Here is a 27,358-nt window from a genome sequence, read left to right as displayed (position 1 = left end):
ATCCCCCTCCTTATTACTCATAGTGATGAACTGAGCTGAATGATGTTATAAAACTATGCTAACTGGACAGACTATAAATTTACATTATCCAGCTTTTACTGGAGGTTCACTGTAGCAAAGCAATCCTTTAATTATTCTTTAACTGACTGCCTATCTTTCCCCACAAAAGCTTTTCCCAACCTTCCCTTCTTTATACAAGCCTCCTATAGTACCCTTTCCCTCCTCTCTCTCAGTTGAGTAATCTGACTCTTACTTTACTAAGCAAACTGAGACCATTCAAGATGAGCACCCTCTTCTCCCTAGTGACTTACATCCAAACCATCACACCCTGCTCTCTCCTCCTTTTCCCTGCCTCTGTCAATGAGGTAGCCTTTCTCCCTGCCAAGGCCTGTACATGTGTCTTTGATCCCACTGATCTTACCGATTCTGTCTTATCCAGCAGACTGCAACCTCAATTATTCTCCACCCTCCACTCTGATTCCTACTCTCCTCACTGCTGTCATCTTCAACATCTCCCTCGTTACTGATTTCTTCCTTACTGCCTTCAAACATATCCAAGTTTCCCTCATCTTTATAAAACTTTTACTTCACGCTGTCATCCCCTTAAGCTATATGTCTTCTCCCTTTCTCAGTCAAACTCCTTGAAAAAGTTGTATCCACTCACTGCTTCCACTTCCTCTCCTCTTACTCATTTCTTTTGCAATCTGACTACTGATCTTAACATGAGACTGAATTTGCTCTCTCCAAAGTTAACAACAATCTTTTCCTTCAAGAAAAAGCTCAAGCCACTTTCTATATGAAGCCTTTCCTGATTCATTTGACTGTTAGTGTCATCCCTCTGAAACTACTCTATTCCATTTGTACTTATTCTCATCATATTTTTCTGCATACAATTTTTATGCCCCTGTTGACTCCTCTGTCAAAATAGAAGCATTGTTTCATTTGTTATATTTATATCCCTAGAACCAAGCACAACACCAGGAAAATAGCAAGTATTTGATTGATTATTAATTCTATCCCTTCACAAACAAAACTTTATGGGCTTCAAGGTCTTTGATGGTTTATTAGAACATTGATCTGAGCAAAAAACAAACTGGTTTGGGGGATCCAAAAATACCACTGGAGTGAATATTCTCTCTTCTCCCTTATCAAAAATCTAAAAGAATAAGGACTCAATTCAGAGTTCACATGATGAATCAATAGCAGAACTGGAGTTTGAATTGGGAAGAATGGAGATCAGGTTCCATGACTCAGAGCAAATCATTACGTGCATCAGTTCTTCTATGTCCAAGCTGCTAAACTATGTAAATACCACCTGTTACATCAAAATGCTGATGAACTATATTTTATTTTTTTTAAATTTGAGTTTCCTGGAAGAAATATATAATACTAAATGTAATTATTACTATATTGCTACTTTTATTAGTCAACAATGGAAAAAAATTTAAATGTGAATGTGAAAATTAGGAATTTCCTGCAAAACAGCACATGCCAAAATTAATATTCTATTAAAATAACATATAAATGAAAAGTTCACATTCATCAAAATTTGTTTTTAGATCAAGGTCACTAACTAAAAGAAATCAAGACTTATGACTTTGAAGTCAAAAAGATTCAGAAGTAAACCCACATTTTTCTTTAATCATTAATAAAGACATTCCAAAATAAAGCCAATTACAAATAGTACTAAATAAGCAGGAAATACCTGAATTTCATTCTGTACTTCCTCTGTGATTTTGCTCTGGGTTAGCTTGTTTTTGTATGCATTTTTATAACGCCTGAGAAACTGTCTGTGTTTTCTTATATTATTCCAGGACCACATCTGCGCAGATCGTCTTATGTGAACTTCAAGAACAGCAGCAATTGCATACTGCCACCTGCAAGAGGGGTTTTTAATAGAAAATTTGAAGATTTTCAAAGGAAAAACAGGAAAAAGCACATGAAACTTACCTCAGCAACCGCATTAAAAATACCTACTACATTTCACTCACCTTAAAAAAAATCCAGTAAAAACATTTCCTATAACTTCAGTGGACCCTTTACTTCTCTGAAAAACCCTATTGTACCTTTCATAGCCACTATTCTGAAACTCCCTTCCCCTGGCTTCAGAAAAATCTGGGAAGACTTGCATAACTGGTGCAGAAGTAAGTGAGCAGAACCGGAACAATGTTTACAACACCAATGCTGTAAAGCCAAAAAAAACTCTTGAGACTTAAGAACTCTGATAAATGAAATAACCCTCTAATGCCAGAGAACTAATGATAAAGCATGCTACTCAATCATATTGCTTGCCTTTTCAATGGATGGAGAAAGAGCTGGGGGCAGGGAGGGAAGGAAATCTGGAAGTGAAAAATTTTATTAAAACTTTTTGAAAAAAAAAAATGTGTTACCCACCTTGTGATAGAGAGGATTCAAGGTGCAGACTGAGACACATATATATATATATATATATATATATATATATATACACACACACATACATGTATGTGTATATATATGTATATACACACACATACATATATACATACACATACATTTGTGTGTGTGTGTGTGTGTGTGTGTGTGTGTGTGTGTGTGTGTGTGTGTGTGTATTTTTTGGACAAGGTCAAAATGGAAATTTGCTTTTTTTGACTATACATACTTGTTACAAGGGTTTTGTTTTTCTTTCTTTTCCAGTGCAGTGAAGAGGGGCAGAGGCGAGGCGAGAGGAGGTGGAAGAGAAAGACGATGAGTTTTTGCTCATTGAAAATAAATTAAATAAAAAAAAACACAAAAATTCCTAGTCCCACCCCCAATTCAGAACACGTCTCCCTCAATTAAGAGAAAAGTTTGCACTGGATGCAAACTCCTTTTACTCTTCAAGATTGATCAGTCTCTTGACCTATATTTTTCTCCTTCCCTTTTTAAGAATGCCTTTTTCTCCTACTCTCCTCATCTAAATCACTCAGACATTCCTCTACTATTTCCTTCGTCATGGCAGTCTTTGACAAAGTTACCGTTCTACTTCCCAAGGCCCTCAAATACCCCTGATCCCATATGATCCTATCTGCTCCATCAGAGTATGCCCATCATCATACCGTCCTCTTAATCTTTCTTCTCTCCCAAACTTGTTCACTCACTAATCCCTACAAATAAGTCCCTGTGTCCCCATGAGCTTCCCCCTGTGCCTGGAAGGATCTCTCTCTTCACCTTTCCCTCTTAATAACACTGGTTTCCTTCAGGATTCAATTCAAATGCCATCTTTTGCAGCAGGGTCTTTCCCAGCTCCTCCAGTTACTAGAGTTTCTCCCTTTAAGTGTTCCTTCCATTTAGACTGTATGTACTTATTTATTTACAGGTTGTTTCCCCTAATTCTAATTAGAATTTATGCCTCTTGAGAGAAGGGGCTGTTTTTGCCTTTATGTCCCTAGCCCAAAATATAGCTTTACTAAAAAGGAATCCCAAGTAAGCCACTCAGTCTTTAAATATTTAATACGTGCCAAGCACCCTATAGTTAGCCAATCTGACACTAACCTGTTTTTTGTTCTTGATTCCTTTATCCGATGTTGTTCATCCCTTCCTATATGCTTGGCACAAATTATGTGCTTAATAAAGGTTTACCAACTAAGAGACTTTGTCTCCACTCCAGGCACAACTAAGTATATCATCTGTTTCCCTATTCCCATCCCCTCCTACTTCTTTTAGGGCCCCTGCTTATTATTATACACCTTTGAGGGAAGGGATAGTTATGTTTAATCTTGTGTTTTGAAATAATAGGCATTTAATGCTTGTTGAACTGAAGGCACAAAGATAAGAGAGAAAATGACACAAAAAGGATAACAAATAACTTGGTTGGAAAAAAGCCTATAAGACAAAGCTACGAAGACTAGCTATTTATTGTCAGTTTGTGGAAGGCCTTGAATTGCCAGGAAAAGGAGGCAGTAAAGAGTGATTAAAGTCACTTTTGATCTAAGGCATGATTAGAATAGATAATAATAGTGCAAAGGATGGACTGGGAAAGGGCTTGTCTAGAAGAGGAATACCAGTTAGATCATATTTAGAATAAATACTTACTCAGTACCTACTATATACAAAGCACTTTTTCTAGGTCAGAGATATAAAACGTAGTCCCTGGCCTCAAGAATTTTTACAGTATAGAATAAGGGGAAGAAGGAAATAAAATAACTTTTACAATCATGCATTATAGTTAATTATATATGCAACAAGTACCAAAAGAGGTACAACGGGCTAAAGTTTTTCAAAAGAGCAAAGATTTTACCTGAGGTTATAAAAGAAAGTAAAACAAAAGATTTGAGGAAGGTCTTGAAGGATAAGTAGGAGATTAATAGGCAGAAATGGGGTAGACAGCATTTCAAGTAAGAAATTGACACAAATAGAGGTATAGGATTAGGAAAGTACAAGGAATAAAGAGTCTGAACTGGTTTCATGGGAAAAGAAGAGTGGAAAAACTGGCCTGAACTTATTAAATATATTAAATTGCGTATATATGCATTGCCTATATGCTGTGTGTGTGTGTGTGTGTGTGTGTGTGTGTGTGTGTGTATACATCCATGGTATGTGAAAAAATGGAGAATAAGGCCCCAAACAAGCAGGGTGGACCCTGTTGTGGAAGACCTATGGAAGGAAAAAAAAAACAAACACAGGATGAAAAGAAGCATATAGACTGAGATCTACAGGTTGAAAAAAGCCCACCTCCTCCTAGAGGAAGAACTCACAACAAACAAATCATAGATACATTTTAAAATGTCCATAACATCCTGACAACCATAATAACTTCTTTTTCTAGAATGAATTAAAAGATAAACCTTCAACTTACCACTGTCGACCATTGGTATGTAATGGTAAATAAGGTCTGTATTTCCTGTATGGTGCATTCCTAACCATATAATCCACTGATTCCAGAAGATCAATCATACTGAGGTACTATCAAAATAAAAACAAAACAGTAATTATTTGATCATTTACATACAGATAAGTACTAAATTTTATTCTGCAGATGGCAAGTAAATTTCCCAAATAAGCATATCACCCTCCACGAAAGTCTGATCAAGTAAAGTAAACACAGGTTTATTTAGGTCAAGTAAACACAGAGTTCCAAAAGGTGTACTGGGAGAAAGCAAGCTCTGGTATGTTCCACAAAGCTAAAAAGGCTGCAGGGAGATTTCTAGCATTATATTGTGTACCTGATGTCTAAGGACCTACCAATCTAAGTTGATAAAAATTTATCACCAAAAGGATGGCTAAGTGATTAATTTTCTGTCCACTTACAAAGAGTTTTTTTAATTTACATGAAGAGAATACCCCCACCAGTAAAACCATGTGCCTCTGAAATGCAGGTGTCATTTAAGACTAGTGGAATAGACACAGAAGTACAACCCCTCATTAGGTCCCTTAGCCTTCCTCCTCAATTTCTCAGAACCTATCCTTATAATCCCACCCAGAACAAATAGTTGGTCTTAAACTGCATGGCTTCCCCCTGTAATCAAAGGTCCACTATTCAGTATTTTTCAAGTGCTCCTACTTTTAAAAGGTTCAAAACATACATGAAAAAAATCCCCAGAAACTTGAATTAATAACTAAGAAAAAAGTGTGTATGTGGTTTACTATAATCTACCAAGATCCAGCTTTTAAGAAAAGATTATAATAAATAATAATTTGAGTCTCATTTTTAAAAATATAAGAAAACACATAAAATTTCTATGAAATATTCAAAATATCCAAAGCTATATTCAAGATGAAGGCATAGAAAGGCAAAGATTCTACAACTGATTAAGAGCAAAGAAATTTCCAACTACCTCTTACCTGGGGCTTGGTCAATTCAAAAGCAATGTTCTGTACTTCTATGTTGCAATCAAGTTTGGGTGTTTTGAGTTCAGTTTCTGCATGAGGATTCATATAGAGTTTTGCAGAGGCAGATACTGGCCTAAAAACTTAAATAACACATAAAGTCATAAGATACTTATACCACTGTAAGTAAGCTTTTAGAAACAATGATATGGAATAAAATGGTAAATTAAATGCTACTCAGAATGCCAGATAGGGCAACTAGGTGGCACAGTGAATAGAACACTGGCACTGGAGTCAGCAGGAGCTGAGTTCAAATCCAGCCTCAAACACTTGATATTTACTAGCTATGTGACTTTGTGCAAGTCACTTAACCCCAATTATCTTGCCTTCTCCCCCTCCAAACAAAAAAATACCAAGATGAAAATTACAAAAACAGACTACCACCATTCTCAAAAAGCATCTATGTACCTACTCTATTTACATATGACCCTGAAATCGGGCGTACCATAACAAACAAATGATTTTGTAGTAAACTACAGGAAAAGGAAAAAGTAATGATGGAATTCTGTGGCTTCAACTGCCTGACAAGCTGGGCAGACCCCTTGTGGAAAAACTACAGGAGAGCATGGGAAAGTCACATAAGAGAGGCAGGCACAAATGGCCTACAAGGTTCATAACTGGAGAAAATATACATACTGATAGGATCAAGGTTCATCTGAGTGTATGAATGGCTTCAAATGGAAACTATACAAACATACATAAAATTAACTCATTCAGTTTTCTGTTTTGATACTACCCACCATTTTGCCATTCACTATTTTAACTGTTCTTTCTGTCAGTTCTATCCAAGAGGAAATAATAAATAAAGCAAAATTCAAGTTAATCTTTTGTAAAATTCAGAAACAGGATCATAAATAAATTTTGTTTTTACTTGTATTTATTACATTATTATATTTATATTATATTGAAATATATTATATTTATATGAAGAAATTTTTGAAAAATTAATCTGAGATGGAAAACAGGATTTAAAAGATCTGCTATAAAATGTGTTAACTACTGCCTTGTCTAGAAATTAACTATATGTCACAATTCATTATTTTAAATATACTATTCCGTTGACAATTTGCTTCTATCAGGTATCTTGCCAAAGTTGCAAAAGTCAATCAAAAAGTTAAACTAACAATCAGCATATCTACAGAATGGCAATTCATTAGTAATCAAAATACAGAATTTTTTTAAAGGACCATTTCAATAATTAAAAAAATAAAATTTCATTTTTGTGGGGGGGGGTGTTTTAATTGAAATGTTTATTTTTTTGAATACAGAGTTCATAATAAAATATATTTTTTTTAATTTCACTTTTAACATTCATTTTCACAGAATTTTTGGGCTCCAAATTTTCTCCCCCCTTGTCCCCTCCCCCCACCCCAAAACACCGAGCATTCTAATTGCCCCCATCTCCACTCCGCTCTCTCCTCCATCATTCCTCTCTGCCCTTGTCTCCATCCTCTCCTCTGTCCTGTTGGGCCAAATAACTTTCTATACCCCTTTACCTGTATTTCTTATTTCCTAGCGGCAAGAACAGTACTTGACGGTTATTCCTAAAACTTTGAGTTCCAACTTCTTTTCCTTTCTCCCTCCCCTCCCCCTCTCTTTGGAAGGCAAGCAATTCAATATAGGCCAAATCTGTGTAGTTTTGCAAATGACTTCCATAATAGTCGTGTTCTATAAGACTATAAGTTCTATAAGACTATTTCCCTCCATCCTATCCTGCTTCCTATTACTTCTATTCTCTCTTTTGATCCTGTCCCTCCCTGTGAGTGTCGACCTCAAATTGTACCCTCCACCCCATGCCCTCCCTTCCATCGCCCCCCCCACCCTGTTTATCCCCTTGTTCCCCGCCTTCCTATATTGTAAGATAGGTTTTCATACCAAAATGACTGTGCATTTTATTCCTTCCTTTAGTGGAATGTGATGAGAGTAAGCTTCATGTTTTTCTCTCACCTCCCCTCTTTTTCCCCAAACTAAAAAAAAATCTTTTGCTTGCCTCTTTTATGAGAGATAATTTGCCCCATTTCATTTCTCGCTTTCTCCTCCCAGTATATTTCTCTCTCACTGCTTGATTTCATTTTTTTTTTTTAAGATATGATCCCATCCTATTCAATTCACTCTGTGCACTCTGTCTCTATGAGTGTGTGCGTGTGCATGTGTGTGTGTGTAATCCCACCAAGTACCCAGATACTGAAAAGTTTCAAGAGTTACTAATATTGTCTTTCCATGTAGGGATGTAAACAGTTCAACTTTTATAAGTCCCTTATGACTTCTCTTTGCTGTTTACCTTTTCATGCTTCTCTTTATTCTTGTGTTTGAAAGTCAAATTTTCTTTTCAGCTCTGGTCTTTTCATCAAGAATGCTTGAAAGTCCCCAATTTCGTTGAAAGACCATTTCTTCCCCTGAAGTATTATACTCAGTTTTGCTGGGTAGGTGATTCTTGGTTTTAGTCCTAATTCCTTTGACTTCTGGAATATCCTATTCCATGCCCTTCGATCCCTTAATGTAGAAGCTGCTAGATCTTGTGTTATCCTGATTGTATTTCCACAGTACTTGAATTGTTTCTTTCTAGCTGCTTGCAATATTTTCTCCTTGACCAGGGAATTCTGGAATTTGGCCACAATATTCCTAGGAGTTTCTCTTTTTGGATCCTTTTCAGGTGGTGATCGGTGGATTCTTTCAATATTTATTTTGCCTTCTGGTTCTACAATCTCAGGGCAGTTTTCCTTGATAATTTCATGAAAGATGATGTCTAGGCTCTTTTTGTGATCATGGCTTTCAGGTAGGCCCACAATTTTTAAATTGTCTCTCCTGGATCTATTTTCCAGGTCAGTTGTTTTTCCAATGAGATATTTCACATTATCTTCCATTTTTTCATTCTTTTGGTTTTGTTTTGTGATTTCTTGGTTTCTCATAAAGTCATTAGCCTCCATCTGTTCCATTCTAATTTTGAAAGAACTATTTTCTTCAGTGAGCTTTTGAACCTCCTTTTCCATTTGGCTAATTCTGCTTTTGAAAGCATTCTTCTCCTCATTGGCTTCTTGAACCTTCTTTGACAATTGAGTTAGCCTATTTTTCAGGGTGTTATTTTCTTTCGCATTTTTTTGGGTCTCCTTTAGCAGGGTGCTGATTTGTTGTTCATACTTTGCTTGAAAGTCTTTTATTACTCTTCCCAGTTTTTCCTCCACCTCTCCAACTTGATTTTGAAAATTGTTTGGGCTCTTTAAGACCTTTTCCCAGAACTGATCCCATTGAGTGGGCTGGGATGTAGAAGCACTGACTTCCGTGTCTTCCCCTGATGATGAGCACCGCTCTTCCTCATCAGAAGGGAGGGGAGGAGAAACCTCCTCACCAAGAAAGTAACCCTCAATAGTCTTGGTTTTTTTCCCTTTTCTGGGCATTTTCCCAGCCAGTGACTTGAGCTCTGAATATTCTCCTCACACCCACCTCACCTCCGGATCCTCCCAGCCCGCGCTTGGGGTCTGAGAATCAAATGCTGCTTCCCAGCCTCAATGCTTTGGGTGGGGGCAGGGCTGCTATTCAGTGTGAGATTAAGTTCAGGTGCTCAGGTGGGGGCAGGGCCACCTCACGGGCTCAGTTCCCTCAGGGGGTTTATGCAGAGACCTTCAACAATGGATCCGAGCTCCTGCCTGCTTGGGGAGCCCTGGTCTGCTCCCGCCTCCGCTGTTGCCTTCCGAGGAGGCCTGAGTATGGGGGCACCCCACTCCCCTCTCGACCCACCAAAGAGACCTTCTCACCGACCCCTGTCACCTGTGGGTGGAGGGACCCTCGCGGCCGCTGGAGATCCCATCCCTGAAGTCCGCTTGGATCTGTTCCTCTTGGTGCCAGGGCCAGTGCAGGGCTGGGCTGGGCTCCGCATCCACAGTGCGACGGACCTTTTGCAAGAGGTTTGCAGGTCCCTCTGGAAGAGAAATCTTATCCGCTCCACTATTATGTGGCTTCTCCTGCTCCCGAATTTATTGGCAGCTCTTTACTACAGATATTTCATGGGCTGTGGGTTCGGAGTTAGCGTATTTGTGTGTTTCTACTCCGCCATCTTGGCTCCGCCCTCCCTAAAATTTCATTTTTAAAAGGTTGTTTACTAGTTATTTTTCACTCATAGAAAACTCATGAAATAATTTACCACATAGTTAAATTTGAATAAAGTTCAGAGTTTTTATAAACTCTTTAAGGCTGATCTGATTTCCTCTTTAAAGGCAAGCTTGACATTGAGAAAACCAAATGCATTTTTTCATTTTAAAAAAGCAAAAGGATAAGTTATTCAACATAGTATGATGTTAGATATTATTTCTCAAAGCTAAAAAGAGATTATATTAAAGACAGTGAGTCTGTCAGGGTCTACTTTTAGGTGTACTCTTTTAGTCTTCAAAAACAGAAAACCTTAGAAACGTCACCAGTAATCATCTAGTACAATCCATTCCTGAACAAGAATCCTCTCTATTATGAAGTGGTCATCTGGTCTTTGCTTCAAGTGTTCCCAGTGAGTTGGGGGGATGGGGGAAGTGCAGGGAGGGCATCAGTTGTAGACCCATTCTCTGGTCCTCCCTAACACCAGAAGAGTCTTAGAAACCTTCAGGACTACAAGTAGAATCTACAGCTCCTGAGCTATATTTGAGCCCAAGTATCTGGCTACACTGCTGCTCAACTGTAATAAGCCTGTGTCTGAAAAAAATGGATTACTGACCCCCTCCAAACATCCTCCAAAAAACTAGGAATGGATCAGGTAGTGGGAATTGGTTTCTCTGCCTAAAAGCTGACCTTCTCCCCCTGTGACCTCCACATCCTCTGTGGAGAAAGGGGAAAAAGAGATAGAGGAAGGGTATTAGGCAGGGGGTTGGTTTTGGGAGACACACTGTAGTAGTGGTCAGGTACTGGCTACCATAACCCTCTCCTCCAGTTTTTTCCCTTTAATAGGATTACTAGCCTTAAAATGTCATCATCAGATTCTCCATTCCAGATATCTTTGGTCCTCTGACCCATCTGCTTCCCTCTGATCACACTCTCCTGTTCTTTCTCTACATGTAGATCGCTGTTCCCAAACTAGACAAAGCCTACCTGCGAAAAAGAGAGACTTCCAAAGAATCAGATGGACTTCTAAGAAGCTTCTTTCCTCAGGTGTGTTGATATGAGAGTCTTCTCCTCTATGGCAGGGAACTCTCTTCTGTTTTTCAGTGATGGAGACTTGGGACTCTGGCTCAAGTCTCTTCCCATCTGACTAACCTTTCCCTTTGCCCAGAGGGAGAATTCTCACTATCTCAATTTTCCTTGTTGCTAATCTCCAATTCAGGGAATTCCTAGGATACAAAAGGCTCAGAGCTTGGGTAATCCTGGGACTGAAGTAGAGTTCATAGTTGCTCATTTTAAGAGGGAGGCCTCATAACTCCTAGATGGTCCTAAGTCATGGTCTTTCTGACCCAAATGAAAGATACTCAAGTCCTACAATGTAAGTTATTTGGGACAAGACTGTAGAACAGGGAGGGAAATGAGGGAAGTCAGGGCACACAAGAGCAGATGAGTCCTCAAGGTCTGTCCCATTGCTCAGCAACAGGTTGTTCTAGGGTACTGCTTCAGGTTAATTCAATTAAATGTTTATTAAGCACCAAGAAAAAATTGCTATATTGAAGAGACTATGTCATTTATTATCTGGAGAAAACATAACATTATATAAATGGATTTATTAGGCAATTAATACAGAAAGTAAAGATTTAAGTCTTAATGACAAAGAACTGATAGTGAAATGTACTTCCCTCCTTTTAGCAGAAAGATGGCAGATTATCAGTGTGGAGAAAGGCTTACAATTTATATTGTCATGCACAACCAATGAGATGGTTTACTTTGTTTAAGTGGGTTGAGCTAATTGAAGTTATCACTGGGAAATGACATCTACAACCTTTTGCAAAGGATCAGTAAAAAAATTTTATTAAAGGAAAAAAAGTGTGTTTTGTCTAGTAGGTAACTAGAAAAAAACTTTTAATCAAAAAAAATGACTTATTCCTTAATAATTAATTTTAATCCAATATCAAAACTTTAATGTCCAAATGTTGACCCATTTTTATAAAGCTAAGATACGAAAAAAAAACTTAGCTTTTCACTTCACTTTACTTCAACTACTGTCCATAAGTATGTTTAGAGGATATATAGGAAAAATAAAAAGTCACACATTCTAGCAAGGTTACAAGATTAATTTAAGTATTACTTACTATATTGATAGTTGGAAGAGCCACTGCTACCACTACTGGAAAGGATTCCACTTTTCAAATGATCCTAACCAAAGGAAAAAAATTCAAAAAAATCAGAGCAAAATAAACATATACGTGAGTGTGTACATGTATATCTTATACCCTGTCATATATATATATATATATATATATATATATATATATATATATATATATATATATATATATATATATATATATATGCACATATATATGCAATATATTATGAAAGGAAGAAAAGATGAAAATAGAACTTTTTCTAAACTTAAAAACTGAATAATAACTCCTCATTCCCTATTTTAGAACTTTTATTTAGAACTTTATTCTCCTTTTTGGAATGCAATGAGACAAATGCCAAAAATAATTTGCAGATTCATATTTTGTTTCAAGAAATAAAGAAGCTGTTCTAAAATAATCTTAAAGACTTAGGAGCACACCCAGCTTCTAGGATAAGAACTCACCGTTTGACAAAAAACTACTGTGAAAACTGGATAACAGTGTAGCAGAAAGTGGGCATAGACCAATGCCTGACACCACACACAAGAATAAAGTCCAAATGGATATATGATCTAGGTATAAAGACTGATACTATAAACGAATTAGAGGAGCAAAGAATAGCATATTTGTCAAATTTATGAAGAATGGCGAAATTTTTGGCCAAACAAGAGATAGAGAACATTATGAAGTACAAAATGGATAATTCTGATTAGGTTAAATTGAAAAGTTTTTGCACAAACAAACCCAATGCAACCAAGATTAAGAGGGAAGCAGAAAACTGGGAAAGAATTTTTGGAACTAGTGTCTGTGATAAAGGTCTCATGTCTAAAATATATAGAGAACTGAGTCAAATTTACAAGAATACAAGTCATTCCCCAATTGATAAATGGTCAAAGGATATGAACAAGGAGTTTTCAGAAGAAGAAATTAAAGATATCTGCAGTTATATGAAAAAAATGTTCTAAATCACTATTGATTAGAGATGCAAATCAAAACAACTCTGAGGTACCACATCACACCTAACAGATTGGCTAACATGACAGAAGATGATAAATGTTGGAGAAGATGTGGGAGAGTTGGAACATTAATTCATTGTTGGTGGAGCTGTGAGCTGATCCAACTATTCCAAAGAGCAATTTGGAACTATGCCCAACGGGCTACAAAAATGTGCATACCCTTTGACCCAGCAATGTCGCTTCTAGGACTGTATCCCAAAGAGATCATAAAAATGGGAAAGGGTCCCACATGTACAAAAATATTTATAGCAGCTCTCTTTGTGGTGGCCAAAAACTGGAAATCAAGGGGATGCCCATCAATTGAGGAATGGCTGAACAAGTTGTGGTATATGAATGTAATGGAATACTATTGCGCTATAAGAAATGATGAACAGGAAACCTTCAGAGAGGCCTAGAAGGACTTATATGAACTGATGCTGAGTGAAACAAGCAAAAGCAGGAGAACTTTGTACACAGCAACAACCTTGGTGTGCAAGGAATTTTTCTGGTAGACTTAGTCCTTCACAGCAATGCAAGGACCTAAAAAATTCCCAATGGTCTCTTAAGATAAAATGCCTTCCACATTCAGATAAAGAACTATGGAATTGGATCGCAGAATGAAGCAGACCATTTTCTCATGTGTTACGTTTTGTTTTGTTTTATGGTTTCTCCCATTCATTTTAATTCTTCTATGAAACATGACTAAGGTGAAAATGTATTTAATAGAAATGTATGTATAGAACTATATAAGATTGCATGCTGTCTCAGGGAGGGAGTGGGGAGAGAGGGGGGAAGGAGGAGGAGGGAAGGGAAAAGAATCTAAGATATATGGAAGTGATTGTAGAAAACTAGAAACAAAATAATTTTTAAAAAAGACTTAGGAGAACATTTTAAAATATTAATACAATAGAATTTTCCTTTGAATTTAAAGAACTATATTTTAAAAGCATTGATAGAGAGTACAGATTAAGTTCTCCAATAACATTTCACAGTCACTACAATTGTGTTCATCCTTCATTGCCAAAGAAGATCATGCCATCAGAGAAATGATGACATGATTTGCACTAGACTTTGTTTTGAGTGAGGGAGGGCTGTGCAGGTCACCAGCCTCACTTCTCCTCCAGAGCCATCTGAATCCAGTGACCAGATATTCTTCAGGATGACTAGAGATGATCCAGGATGAGGATATTGGGATTAAGTGCCTTGCCCAAGGTCACACAGTTAGTGAATGTCAAGTGTCTGAGGTGAGATTTGAACTCAAGTCCTCCTGACTGGTGCTCTACCCACTGCACCACCTATTTGCCCCCACTACAATTAGGACATACAGGATCACAGATTTAGAATTGAAAGGGTAATTTTTGAGCATAAATATATGAAAAATGAGGCTGTATAAGTTTAATTCTTATCTGTAAAAGAAAATTTAGACCAATTCATGAACAGAATCCATTCTTTTTCCATTAAGTAAACAGTTCTAAATAAAATATGTACTCAATAAAACTATATTTTTCAATTATTCCCTCAATAATTATGGAAATAGTAGTGAACATGCTAGTTATCTTACTGAGTTGTACATCTAACCAAGGTTAGCCACCCCAGACTTGAAACAGTATGATTTTTGTTTACAATAATTGTTTTAAGACTGGAAGATAGAAATTATGATATAAAAACCCCCAACGCTGTTTCTTTACTTTTTAATCAGTGTTTCTAAGTAAAAGTTATCCTATTACTAAATACTTTTCAAAATGAATACTTTTTATTACTTTCTTTCAAAATTGGCCTCCAAATGTCAAGGATATTTATCAAACTTAGTCTTAAGACTGTAAGTCCTCTCTTTACCAATGTAGATCATGACCCCTTTGAATGGTGAGGCACTAAGGCCAAGAAATTTAGCACTCTGAATCCAAATTAATGATGTGTTTAGTTGGGCTGGTTGTCAAACAAAGACACTCAAACATACAAGAGGCATAGATGTGTTAAGATTCATATGGCTTCAATGAGATCGGAGAATCACTAATGCATTTAAGTTTTTAAGTATATATCTTGACAATAATGCATAAAGTTAATTACCAATATCTGTTCCTTGGATCCCTGGTAACATGTACTGCAGTTTACATTCCAATAGGCACTAAGACTATCAAGGCGTACAAGCTATAAAAGAAAAAAAGATTAACATCACCAACGATTAAAACATTGTCCTTCCCCAATAACTGCTTGATCCTTGAAAAAGGTATAGAAGAAAATTTAAAATATTCTACTCAATTTGTACTTAGAAAACTTTCATGGAAAACACCATATGAAGGAACTATAAGAACACAGAACTTTGGAGCTATTTGAATACATTTTACATACATTTTACATTTCTCTCCTGAGAAGTTACGTGGTTATCTCAGTCACAGAAAGAGTAAAAAAGCTAGGAGTAGAACTGAGATTTCCTGCTTTCAGTTCAGCGCACATTCTATTAAACCAAGATATTGTCAAGAGACAAAATAAGTTTTCCTACATTACAAAATGAGAAAATTCATCTCTCAAGCATTACCTTGTATATGATCTTTGCAGCTTCATTTAATATACATGGAGTCCAATTTTCATTAGCAGTCTAAAAATTTAAAAGGAAGACAAACTTAGAAACTGAAAAGACATTCTGAATGTTAAAATGCAAAAAATGAATATATTTTGCTCAAAATGAAGGAACCTGAAAAAAAATATAACAAACTGATTCTTTTTTGAAAGGATATAACTTTATTGTCACTGAACAGAAAAACAAACAAAAAAAACCCAGAAAATTAGATAGTTGGATTTTCTATCTAACCCTGAGCTATTTTAACCAGTTCATAATTCACAGAATATTTTTAAATTTTTATGAGAGAAAAATTTAGTAAGATTTACTTCTTCACTTAATTTTACCTGCAAAACAGGTACTAAGAGGTGATTTAATAACAGTTGATCATATGAAAACACATACAACGTGACCTTAAAAAGTTGTTAGCATTAACTAAAATACAATAAGCTATTACTGCCCCAAAGAAGACAAAACTGAGAAACTCCACTACCTACTTTACAGAGGAACCAGTTATTGCTTCTTCTCCACTGAAAAGGAGTCACTTTCAAGATACCTATGCTTCTAAACTTTAGCAGAAAGTGAAACATTTTACATGACATTATGGAAATTTTTTTTAATCTAGAGGGTATATAATCACACAGGATGGGAGGCCATGGATGGATCACTAACTACATTACTGAAAATAATATTTATTTGACTATTTGGTTGGGTATCTGAAAAACAAACAGCTAAAAATATTATTATGTTCAACAAATACAATATAGAAAGGGTTTTATATCTTAACAAAAGAGGATAGAGACTACTTTAGAAAATAATCTAAAGAATCATGGCTATATTTCTTTCCTATATAGATTTATAAAAGTAAGAGAAAAAAAACTAGAAAGAAAAAATATGATGGAAGATTAACCTAGAGTGAGGGGTTGGAAGGGGTGCTCATCTTGAAGTAAACAAGAATCAAACTTCTGGACATGTGTCTAACAAACTCAGTCACATAAAGTAAAACAAATGTCACAAGACTGCTGTAATTTTTTTCAAAAATAGAAAAACAGTTTAAAATATAATAAACATGTAACTCTCAGGGCTCTCAACAAACATTGAAATAGTTTCCACACTTGCAGGCAAACTGAATTATGAATGCATAGTTTCTCCTTCCTAAATGCTTCTGTGTCTTTCTCTATTTCTCTCACTCTCTCCTTCTACCTACCTGTCTCTCCTATCTCCAAATTTTCTTTCCTTTCCTATTTTCTACCATAATACAGATCTGAAATATATTCTATTAATACAACTAAAATAATGTTATGTTTCCTGTCTTAATTTTAAAAGCAAATCAATAAAATTACTCTGGTACTCTGAGAAAAAAGTAATAAAATTAAATTTGCTTTGGAATTATGTGGTCCATGACTTTTTTTATCAATGACCCAAGGAAAAAAAAATGGCTTCTGGCTCCTCAGTTGCCAACGTAGGGATCCTCTGTTCTTACTCTACTTTTGCTGTAATAATGCATAGAATCTAAATTTATGTGTATATACTTATGCCCAAAAAGTATTTATTATGACTGAGTCTATGAACACTAAGGACTGTACAAACTTCATGAATATTTCACAATCAGAGAATGTCAGAACTGGAAAGAGAGATCCTAGAAATCTCCTAGTTCAGTATTTCAAGTTCCAGTAGAAACAGCAGGCATTCAACTATGCATAAGGATCCCTGCAGGCTGCCTATCAACTCAGAAAATCACACATTAATGTTATTTATGTTCATTGTACTTTTTATTTATTTTGCTAAATAGTTTCCAATCACATCTTCCTCTGGTTCATGCTGTATTCAGTTCCTCATTTTTCAGAAAAGGAAACTGCACACCAGAGATGCACATGGAGAACTGATGGAAGAGCCAAGCCAGGTATCCTTCTTACTCAGAGAGGAATGAGACAGGAAAAACATCAGGACCATTCAGAGTCATGGGAGCCAATGAAAGAGTTTTGAAGAAAAGATATGACACTATAAAATGTTGCTGAATGGCATGGATGATGGCACAATTAAGAAAAAGGCATTGGGTTTAGCTATAAGGGTCACTACTGATCTTAGTGAAAGCAATTTGGGTAACATGGTAGGGATAAAATTCAGAAATAAGTGCTTAACAGATGAATAAGTAGTGAAGAAATGGAGTCAATGAGTGTGAAAGTCCATACTTTCTGGCAACAGAAAGAGATCAAGCTTAACGGCAGGAAGGTCAAAAAGGGAAATGTTTTTTAATATAAAGACTTTTTATAAGTACATGGAAATGAAGAGGCTGAAAGTGTGAGAGGGAATAATGATGTAAGAAGGAGGATATAATATAGGGAAAGGTAGGAATTAAGAGGACAAGTAGTGGACAGTTATTCCTCTGAGAGAGGGGGAAAAATGAGAAGGGTGAGGGCTGAGAAGTGTTATTGTGAAGCATAAGTAGGAGGTAAGGTCACCTGCTAAGGATATAAATGTTGGACTGACAGATTCAGAAGGAGGGAAAAGATTTCAAACAGCCATTGCATGATGAAATTCAGTGAAGAGATTAGCAAAGGGTTGGTGACCAAGTGAAAGGGTTCAGCTAATGTTTGATAGCATAAATTTGCAGGCTAAATGAGAAACAGACTTTTAAAGCCTAACTCTGACGTTTACAATTCTAGCACAAAATAAAAAGATTCAAAACTTACCAAATCTACTCATATAATTGCTTTTCAAAAGATATTTTACAAATAAGTAGAATCAAAATATTATGTACATAAATTACTCTCATGGTGACTAGATAAACCACAGAAATCTCCCAGAATCAATCCAGGTCTAGCCTAAAAGCACAATTTTTCCTTGGTGGCAACTCAAAGCCAGACAAAAACAGTTAAAAAATATGAATGTAATTAATCACAGTAAGTTTTTTTTCATAATCCTTATACCTTTTCATAACCCTCTTGATACTGCTCACAATTACAAACTAGGGAAACACATAACTGCAAAGAAAATGTACCACTGCAAAATATGAGGAAGTGAATAGAAAAGTAACTGAGAAGGAAGAAAACATCGGGAAACATTACATTTATTGAATATTCACTTAAAATTCCTGAATTATGAATTGAGTATTAAAAATGATCACTATTCTGCAAACATCTTTGTGAATCACAAATCACCTACTGATGAATCATAAGTTCATAACACAAGTACATTTAACAAGTCTTTCAATATCTGTACATCAGTGCCATAATTTTAAAGATAGCTGTAGAATTTGTAGAACTGTTTCTGTTTTTTGAAAAATCTGCTGGTATTGTAGATAGCATATGTATACTGAGTGGATTTGCTTTTTCTTTCAGATAAAAGTATCGATTTCTCTATTAAATAGAAAAGGTAACAGTTTTCAGACTTCCTGTATATATTAATTAAAACTGAGAACCAATAAGGTAAAATTTCTTTTCCTTAACAGGTCAACCAGTTTAATACAAACTTCCTGTAAAACAATTCAACTGGTGGTGGTGGTTGAGGGTTTTTTGCTTATACTTTCCAATCTATGTCTTCAGATCAAGGCATATAATTTGAATGTCTCGATAAATCAGACAAAAAAAAACTGAAAGGGGAAATTCTGAATGTAGCATTATGCTACGATTCCAAATCACTCACAAAGTTATAAACTTCGTTGCTATAAAGAGTTTACTTTAAGAATTAGTTTTTGATTGTAGAATGTTAGGAACCTGAGGGACTATTTCATTTAGTTTGTATCCCCAGAGATAATATAGAGTAGGTACATAATAAATTCTTGGTTATTGATTTAGACTGAAAACAGATAATTTTGTTATTTTTATTAATGTACTATTTATAAAGGTCAACTCAATTTTTCAGAAAAAATATAGAATTAACATGACAGAACTTTTCATTTAATACTCCAGACGGTAAAAGGATAATGGTCATAAACATAAATATAGTCACAGTAATATGCAAGTGCTGTAAATAATTCATTCTCTGTCTTTATAATAATACTTTATACATTTCATAAAAACTACTGAAATAAAATCAACATTACCAAAAGACTAAGTTCTCCCAATGTCACTCCCAATGAAAGAGGTTGCTTTGGATCAGTGACCTATCAGGGAAAAAAATGAAATGTACAGTGAAATACACAACACTCCAAAACAGAACAAGTATGTGTGTGTGTCTCATATATATGTACACACATACACACACATACATATACATATATAGATATATGTTCATATCCATAGCCATTATATATTTTTCCCTAACCATCTAGCCTGCTGGTCAAAGCTTAAATCTGCAAAGAAGTCGCTAAAAAGGGCAACCTTTTATAGATTTATAAGTGGTAAGGAGATGGGAGAAATCCATACTTCAATCCTTTAAAGTACAGAGTGGGATATTATAAATAGAGGTGAAGAAAAAACACAATTCTCCAGGTTTGTGAGTCCAGTGTTGAATCCAGTTAAGGTAAGTGAAGGGCATTTATCACCCACACTTTTGTCTCAAGAACCTTAAACATCTTTCTCAATGTTTACTTATGTAAGCAACTAAAATCTCAGTTTTCTTCATAGTTTCTAGAGCTTGAGTACTTTAAATTCTGTCTTACATTATGAAACTTGTTATCCAATTGTGTAATATCCTAAATAATGAAGGATGCTAATTTATTCCAGTTGATATTATTATTAATATTGGTATTATATTCTCTGTGAAGAAAGCCACTCCTGCCAGAGCAGATATGTTCTACAACTTAAAGTCTTACAAAGCTGCTTTGAACAGTAAAAGTTAACCTTTTACTGTCACTTGGCCCAAATCACACAGTGTACATCAGAGGCAACACTTGAACCTAAGTGCTACTGACTCCTAGGCTGCATCTATGTCACATTGCCTGTCAACAAGGATCTCTGACAACATTCTGCTAGATTTTTTCATATACATCACACACATAATATTATCTATATTATATAAATATGTCTGTTATTAACCATACATTATCATTACTATTATTAAATATATACAATGCCCAAAGCATTGTGCTATACACAGGGAGAAATAAAAAGTTAAATGATAAAACATGCTTCCTAGCACTTAAGAGTTTAATAGTAGCATTTAAAATTGAAAATAAATGGAATTCTGTTATCAGACATGACTTCTTTTTTAAGTAACTGGGGAAAGCACGTTATCCTCTGATTCCCAGGATAAATTTCAGAATATCTGAATTTTATCCATGTGCAACTGCAAGCAGAAGACTAAAATTTAGCTTGACCTGCAATTGTAATTGGATTTATGTATAAAAGATTAAATGAAATTTAAATATATCCATGTGCTATCAAAGACCATATTATTCAACCCCCTGTATCCTTCATTAAAACTTTTTGTGAAACAAAATATTTACCACTCGATATTTCTTCTAAACCATTTTCTTCTTTAAATACACTTAATTTTCTTTAACTTTCATTTTAACTCAAACTACAGTCATTATACTTGCATTTTTATTAACTACTGAGGGATTTTTCCTTCTTATACTCCATGGTACTTTTTATTATACTAATGAATCAGATCTTAAGAATCTAAAATCAGAAAAGGCTGAAAAGAAGTCAGGTCTTTGCACTTTTATGTTAGATCCTATATCAAGGTATTATTTAAAGAAGCCCTAAAAGTCATGACTAATGTTTTCCAACGTGTGTCTTAAGATACATTTTCTTATTTAGTTTTTACTTTCATGTAATAAAATATCTCTCTAATTTTACTTAGAAAGTGAATGGTTATGTGTTTAAATTCAGGTTCCATGCCTTCATAATGACATTTCACTTATATATAGAAAGTATAGCTAGGTGGCTCGGTGAATAGAATGCTGGGTTTGGAGTAAGGAAAATCTTAGTTTAAATCTGCTCTCAAAACTATCTGTGAGACCCTGGGCAAGTCACCTAACCTTTGTCCTGCTTCGTTTCCTCAGAAGGAAAAACGGAGATAATAATAGCATCTATTTTGCAAGTTGTTCTGAGGATTAAATGAGATAATATTCACAAAGTGATTAACACAGTGCCTGACAAATAGTAGATACTTAATAAATTTTCTTCCTTTCTTTCTGTCTTCCTTAAAAGAATTTGGAAAATGTTAAATTGTGCTTTCTGAGTCATTTGTTATCTAAAATTCATTTCAAAGGTAATTTAGACAAATATTATAAATACATGCTGAGTTTTAAAATATTATATTAAATATTCAGGAAAGTTTTCATTGTCTGAAATGTAACATTTATCAATATGTCATAAACTTTGTAAAAGTTAAGACAAATTCAACCATGAGGCATATCCAAACTAGGGGAAAAACTCACACAGAAAAACAGCTACTGAATTCACTAAAATAAACCAATAAAATATCTAAATTTACTTATGTCACACCAGTCAGTCCATTTACGTAGTTTAACTTCTGCTTTAGAGTGGCTGTTTGAACTAATCATGGTATATGAACAAGTCCCAGGTTCTATTCATGTCTGCAAATAATTGACTGTGAGATTTCTCTGTGCCATCTATAAAATTATAAGAATAGATGAAGAGATCTCTTACAATTTCTTATAAATTACATAAGTCTAGGTTTTCATCTTTTATGTAAATGAAAGACAGCAGTAACACAATCAACGAGCAGAATAAAAGAGTAATTGCATGTTTAACCTTAGGGTGCAGCATATGATATTTTGTAGCAAATTTACCCACAGAAGCACTTCTGCTTAGTCAAATTAAGGATAAAAGATGCATTCTCTAAGTACTCACCAAATGACAAGGGGGTAAAAGACATATAAGTATATAAAGTATTAGAAGAAAACTAATCTGGGATTAAAATTTGTTCAAGTAGATTCCAATAAAAATTTGCTACATGTAACACACATATAGATAAATTAAGAGCTGACTACATAAAGAAAACAGGCTTTTTTTTTTTAATGTTCACATCCTAGTAACCCTACTTTAAAACAATATATATTAACTTGTAGGGCCAAAGAATTTGTTGATTTTAAACTATTATCAAAAGTACAAGCTTACGTCATCTTCATATTTGAGATGAATATCTGTGATTTTCACTTGCACATTTTTTATGACCTGAGTTGCCAGCTTTTCCAAAAATGTATCCTTTTTTTCTTTCTTTGGCTTATCTATGAGAAAACAGAGAAACATTAAATTAAGTTAAATAGTTGATATTTGGATTTGACATACCAGATACACAATGTTTGCAAAAGTCAATACATTTTGAAGAGAAAGTTTTTACACCACTGGTGGTTTTTATCTTCTGCTTTTTGTTGTATCTTTAAGAAGCATTATCAATCCCAAATTAGACATAATTTTTAAACTGACATAACACTTTAGTGAATGCCTTCAAAGAAATAAACCACAAAACAATGTATTTGAAACAATATATATCATAAAAAGCTACATGTACCTACCTTTTGAGCGGTCAAGACCTTTAAAAGGTTTCTTAAAATACTTTTTGTGCTTTTTACGTTTACGTCCTTCTCAGTGGAAGCATTTTTGTGAGAAAAGGATAGAATTCAAGTTAGACTACTGGACAGAAAAGAAAAAGAAAAGGAAAAGACAGATTTCTTCTTGATGGCAAATCTTTCTATCCTCCTTTTACCTCTGTGAAAACAAGCTTCTACTATTCCATGTACAAATAAAAGTTCTGAAACCAAGTTACTACCAATCTTACAATCTCTTTGAAACTAGAAACAAAATTAGCAGGCACATTCACCTGAAACTGACCTGAAATAACCTTTAAAAATGTTCTCTCAGTTTTTTGTAACTTCACTTTTAACTAGAACATGTTAGCAATATTTGGAAACCTAACACATTCAATGAAGAATCTTTGGGGAAAGGTGCTGATATATCTTTGCTGTAGGTGCCACAGCAGCATAATAAGAAAATCAAATTTCTCATCATTTCCTAAGAATATAATGCTAGCAGTATTATTTATTATTGATTACACTGTTCACCAGTATTAACTCCTTACTAACTTCAGAAGACAAGGAAGCATCTATAGAGCACAAAAACAACACAAAACTGAGTCCTTAAAGAAACCATAAACTAAAATTTATTTTATAATATACTGGCCCAAATTTTCTTTAATGTGGTTTAGATTCATATTCTAGCAATATAAAGAAAGAAGTCAGCTAACATTACTTTAGGTTTAAAATCATTACCTTAGCTTTACCTTGTTATATGTGGCACAGTTTTTCTTACATTTTAAAACCAAGATATCAAACCATTAAAATTAAATTACTGAATCAAACATTTTAAATATGCAGTAATATAACTGGACTTTTTTGCCCATAGGTTTCTGCCTGCCTCCTTCATATTCCTGCACCTGCTGAATATGAAAAAGAAGAGGCAGGGCCTGAAAGGGATGTCTAAGAGTGTGTGTAAATCTACAATCACTGGCAAATTTATGATTCATCTACTTATTTGATGGTGCCAAAAAATTTGCATGCAATATGAATTATTTCTTAAACTTAACCAAATACCCAAGTGTGTCTCCTTTAGGAAAATTATCCTATTATTTCACAATCAATAATAGTAATGCCAGCCTAAAATTTTCAACATAAGAAAGCTTATTTTTAAAAAGACACCAAAAAAAAGTGGAATCTCAATTAATGACGTTTTGCTTTTGCATTGCCCCACTCAGGTCACAGTGTATTAACAACACTTCTCAAACGTTATTAATAGTATTCGTATATATTAAAATGATATCACTGAATTAACTAGATCCAAAGCTCAGTTGATATCCTAGCAAAATCTGGTCAAATGAACTGTCACTGGTCCAGGTCAGACACGCTCACCGCTTGTCAAATTCTACACATAAGCACTGAACTACTATAGATGATCATGCTACCAAGTCTATATTAAAAATAGTAGCTATGCAATCTAGACCTACTGTTGATCATCTATCATGCTTGGACTTCCCCCCTGCCCCCTCAAAAATAAAACAAATTTGAAAGAAAAGAAACATTAGTCCTAAGCCTGTGGCTCAAAGCAATTTTCTTCAATGGTCTGACAAGTGCTGTATAAACTGTTTAATCTATCACAATGAAACCAAATGTTGACTATTTCCAGCTGGGTCAGTAATTTCAGCTACATCATCTTAATATGAAGACAAAATATTTCCTTATTATTCAAATTTAGAGACGTACCTCACTTTACATACTTATTTCTAAAAAGTTTTACATAAACTAGATGTTAATACAGTAATTTTTAATTTACAATACACCTAGAGAGTTTGTTATATAAAAGAATACTACTGTGAATACTTCAGCAAAACAAATTATCATCCCTCAATGTGCCTTTTGTGGAAAACCAAATTTTCATACATGGGATTAAAATAGCTTAAAAATATAATTTCCCTGTAAAGTACAACAAAAGCCATAAACCAAGATTTTAAAACTCCAAAAATTATTTAAATAACATTGGAACAACAATGCAGACTCCCAAATCAATGAAATTATAAATTATATTGCCATACTATTCAAAAATGCAACTCCTCAAAAAATGGACTTTAGCCCAAAAATACAAGCATAAAATGGGCTTACTTTTGTAATTAGAAAAAGTAATATAATTAATCATGCATACCCACCCGGCTTGATGTCCTTGTAAACAAAGTTCTCCAAGCCATATATGAATTCCCCTGAGTGTACGCCTGCATCCCCATGATAGCAATAACCAAAATGCAAGGTATTTAAAATAAGATTGTTGAATAAAGTTACCTTTCATTCAATATACAATATATACTTACATATAATTCACTGAATCAATATCATTTAACAAGACAATTGAGATGAGATTATGCTGAACTAATCTATTTCTAAAAAAAGAGGTTAGTTCAGTATAATCTCAGTTCAGAAAGCTTCTTAAAAAAACATTCCTGTGGTCTATTTTTATCACTTAAATACAAGATGAATAAATTTTATTTTGTCAATTTAGAAGTTAAGATATTCTTTATAATGTATAATTTGCAAAATCCAGAGAGCAGCAAATCAACTACGGCTAACGTTTTACCAATTTCATCAACGATAGTCAAACTTCTCTAAACAAAATCTTTTTATACTTTGTTTCTTTCTGCATGGTGAAAGATGAAAAAACGGCAAGACATAGACCTAATTTTGATTCTATTATACAGAAATTCAGATAATTTAAGTATTCAAAAACAACAACAATTTCTTTCAAGAGAGTGGATTCTATCCCTTAGGACATGGAATTTTTGAAAAACCAAGAAAAATGACTAAGCTACAAGGATTTTTTCTAATATTATGCAAACTATATTGACTAAATTAGGCCCAGGAAAAGAGAGGAGAAAATGCAATTCCCTCCCCTCTTTTCAAAGGTGTGAGATTAGGGGTAGGGAATACTGCATACATTCTTAGACGTGGTAGATATGTTGTTTGATTTTACTGAACTGGTTTTTTTTCCCTTTGTCTTTTAAAATCTTTGTTATAAGGAATATTCATTTCTCTGCATTAAGGAGGAGGAAGGGGATATTTTCTGGTATGAAGGTAATATAAAAATATATCAACAAAAAATAAGATTAAAAAAAAAAGAATTTCACAACTCTTTCCTTCTCTCTAAACCTGCACACTACCATTTTCAGTCATCCCTCTACGGAGAAGACTTCAAATCATACTTTACTGAGATGTCATTCACCATGAACTCACTGTTTTCCCTTTTATTCTATATCTCAAAGACCCTTGGCATCAATCATTCTCTACTCTTTCACCTGAGTTTCTAATGAAGAGGCCCTTGTCCTCTCAGTGTCCATAAAAGCTATTGCAGAATAATCATTACAAAGATGGTTGGTGAAAGAAAAATAATGACAACAAAGGGCCATCAGGGCTTCATCAATAGAAGATCATCTTGATTCCTTTTTTGACAGAATTACTAAACAATATGGATACAGTTTGCCTAGATTTTAGTCAAGCTTTTGATAAACTAATATAATTATTGTGGAAAAGATGAAAAGACATGGATTAAACAATAATACAATTAGGTGAAAGCTAAACTGGTTAGAGATGGCTGGACTCAAAGAACAGTATTAACAATATGGCAAGAGGTCACAAGTGGAAGTGGGAGCTGTGCTTGGCTCTATGCTATTTAATGGTTTTATCAATGACTTAGATAAAGGCAGAAATAATATGGCAATCTAATTTGCAAATGACAGAAAACTAGGAGGAAGAGGTAACATACTGGAACACAGAATTAGCCAAATGATGTGGCAGCCAAAAAAAACTAATGCAATATGGAACTGAATAAAGAGGGATATACCTTCCAGGAATAGAAAGGCATTAGTTCCATTGTATTCATCATGCCTCACCAGAAGTAGTGTGTTCAGTTTTGGGTGCCAGGGTTTAAAGAACACTGGTGAGGTAGATAGTATTCAGAGGGCAACCAAGATAGTAAAAGGCTTTGAGTCCTGGTCACATAAGGATCAGCTAAAGAAATTAATTATGTTTAGTCACAGCTTGCAAGCTAGGTATTATCCTCTCTCTCTCACTCTGTCTTACCCACTCCCTTTCCTATCCCTACCTTTCCACCCCTACCGTCAATATCCATTCTACTGCAAGGTCCTATCAATTCACTTTCATAATATCTCTCATATACTACCATTTGTCTTATCTGACACTGTCACCATACTAGTGCAGGCCCTCAACACTTCATGCCTAAGCTTTCGCAACAACTTCCTAGGAAGTCTCCCAGCCTCGA

The 27,358-nt window shown here is 34.8% G+C and overlaps 1 protein-coding gene across 2 annotated transcripts in view; it reads right to left on the bottom strand.

Moving 5' to 3' along the window:
* VPS13C (vacuolar protein sorting 13 homolog C) overlaps window positions 1-27,358 on the bottom strand; it is a 188,637-nt gene that overhangs the window by 134,663 nt on the left and 26,616 nt on the right. For both annotated transcript variants that reach the window (XM_072616388.1, XM_072616396.1), the window contains exons 6-13: window positions 22,661-22,770; window positions 19,675-19,734; window positions 15,609-15,668; window positions 15,140-15,220; window positions 12,063-12,126; window positions 5,803-5,930; window positions 4,817-4,923; window positions 1,706-1,877 (exon numbers count right to left, since the gene is read on the bottom strand). In XM_072616388.1, the coding sequence (XP_072472489.1) occupies window positions 1,706-1,877; window positions 4,817-4,923; window positions 5,803-5,930; window positions 12,063-12,126; window positions 15,140-15,220; window positions 15,609-15,668; window positions 19,675-19,734; window positions 22,661-22,770 (782 nt within the window). The remainder of the gene's footprint in view (window positions 1-1,705; window positions 1,878-4,816; window positions 4,924-5,802; window positions 5,931-12,062; window positions 12,127-15,139; window positions 15,221-15,608; window positions 15,669-19,674; window positions 19,735-22,660; window positions 22,771-27,358) is intronic.

This window comes from Notamacropus eugenii, chromosome 1 (assembly GCF_028372415.1).
Source record: "Notamacropus eugenii isolate mMacEug1 chromosome 1, mMacEug1.pri_v2, whole genome shotgun sequence".
NCBI classification, from domain to species: Eukaryota; Metazoa; Chordata; class Mammalia; order Diprotodontia; family Macropodidae; genus Notamacropus; species Notamacropus eugenii.
This window is presented reverse-complemented; position numbering and strand designations above follow the sequence as displayed.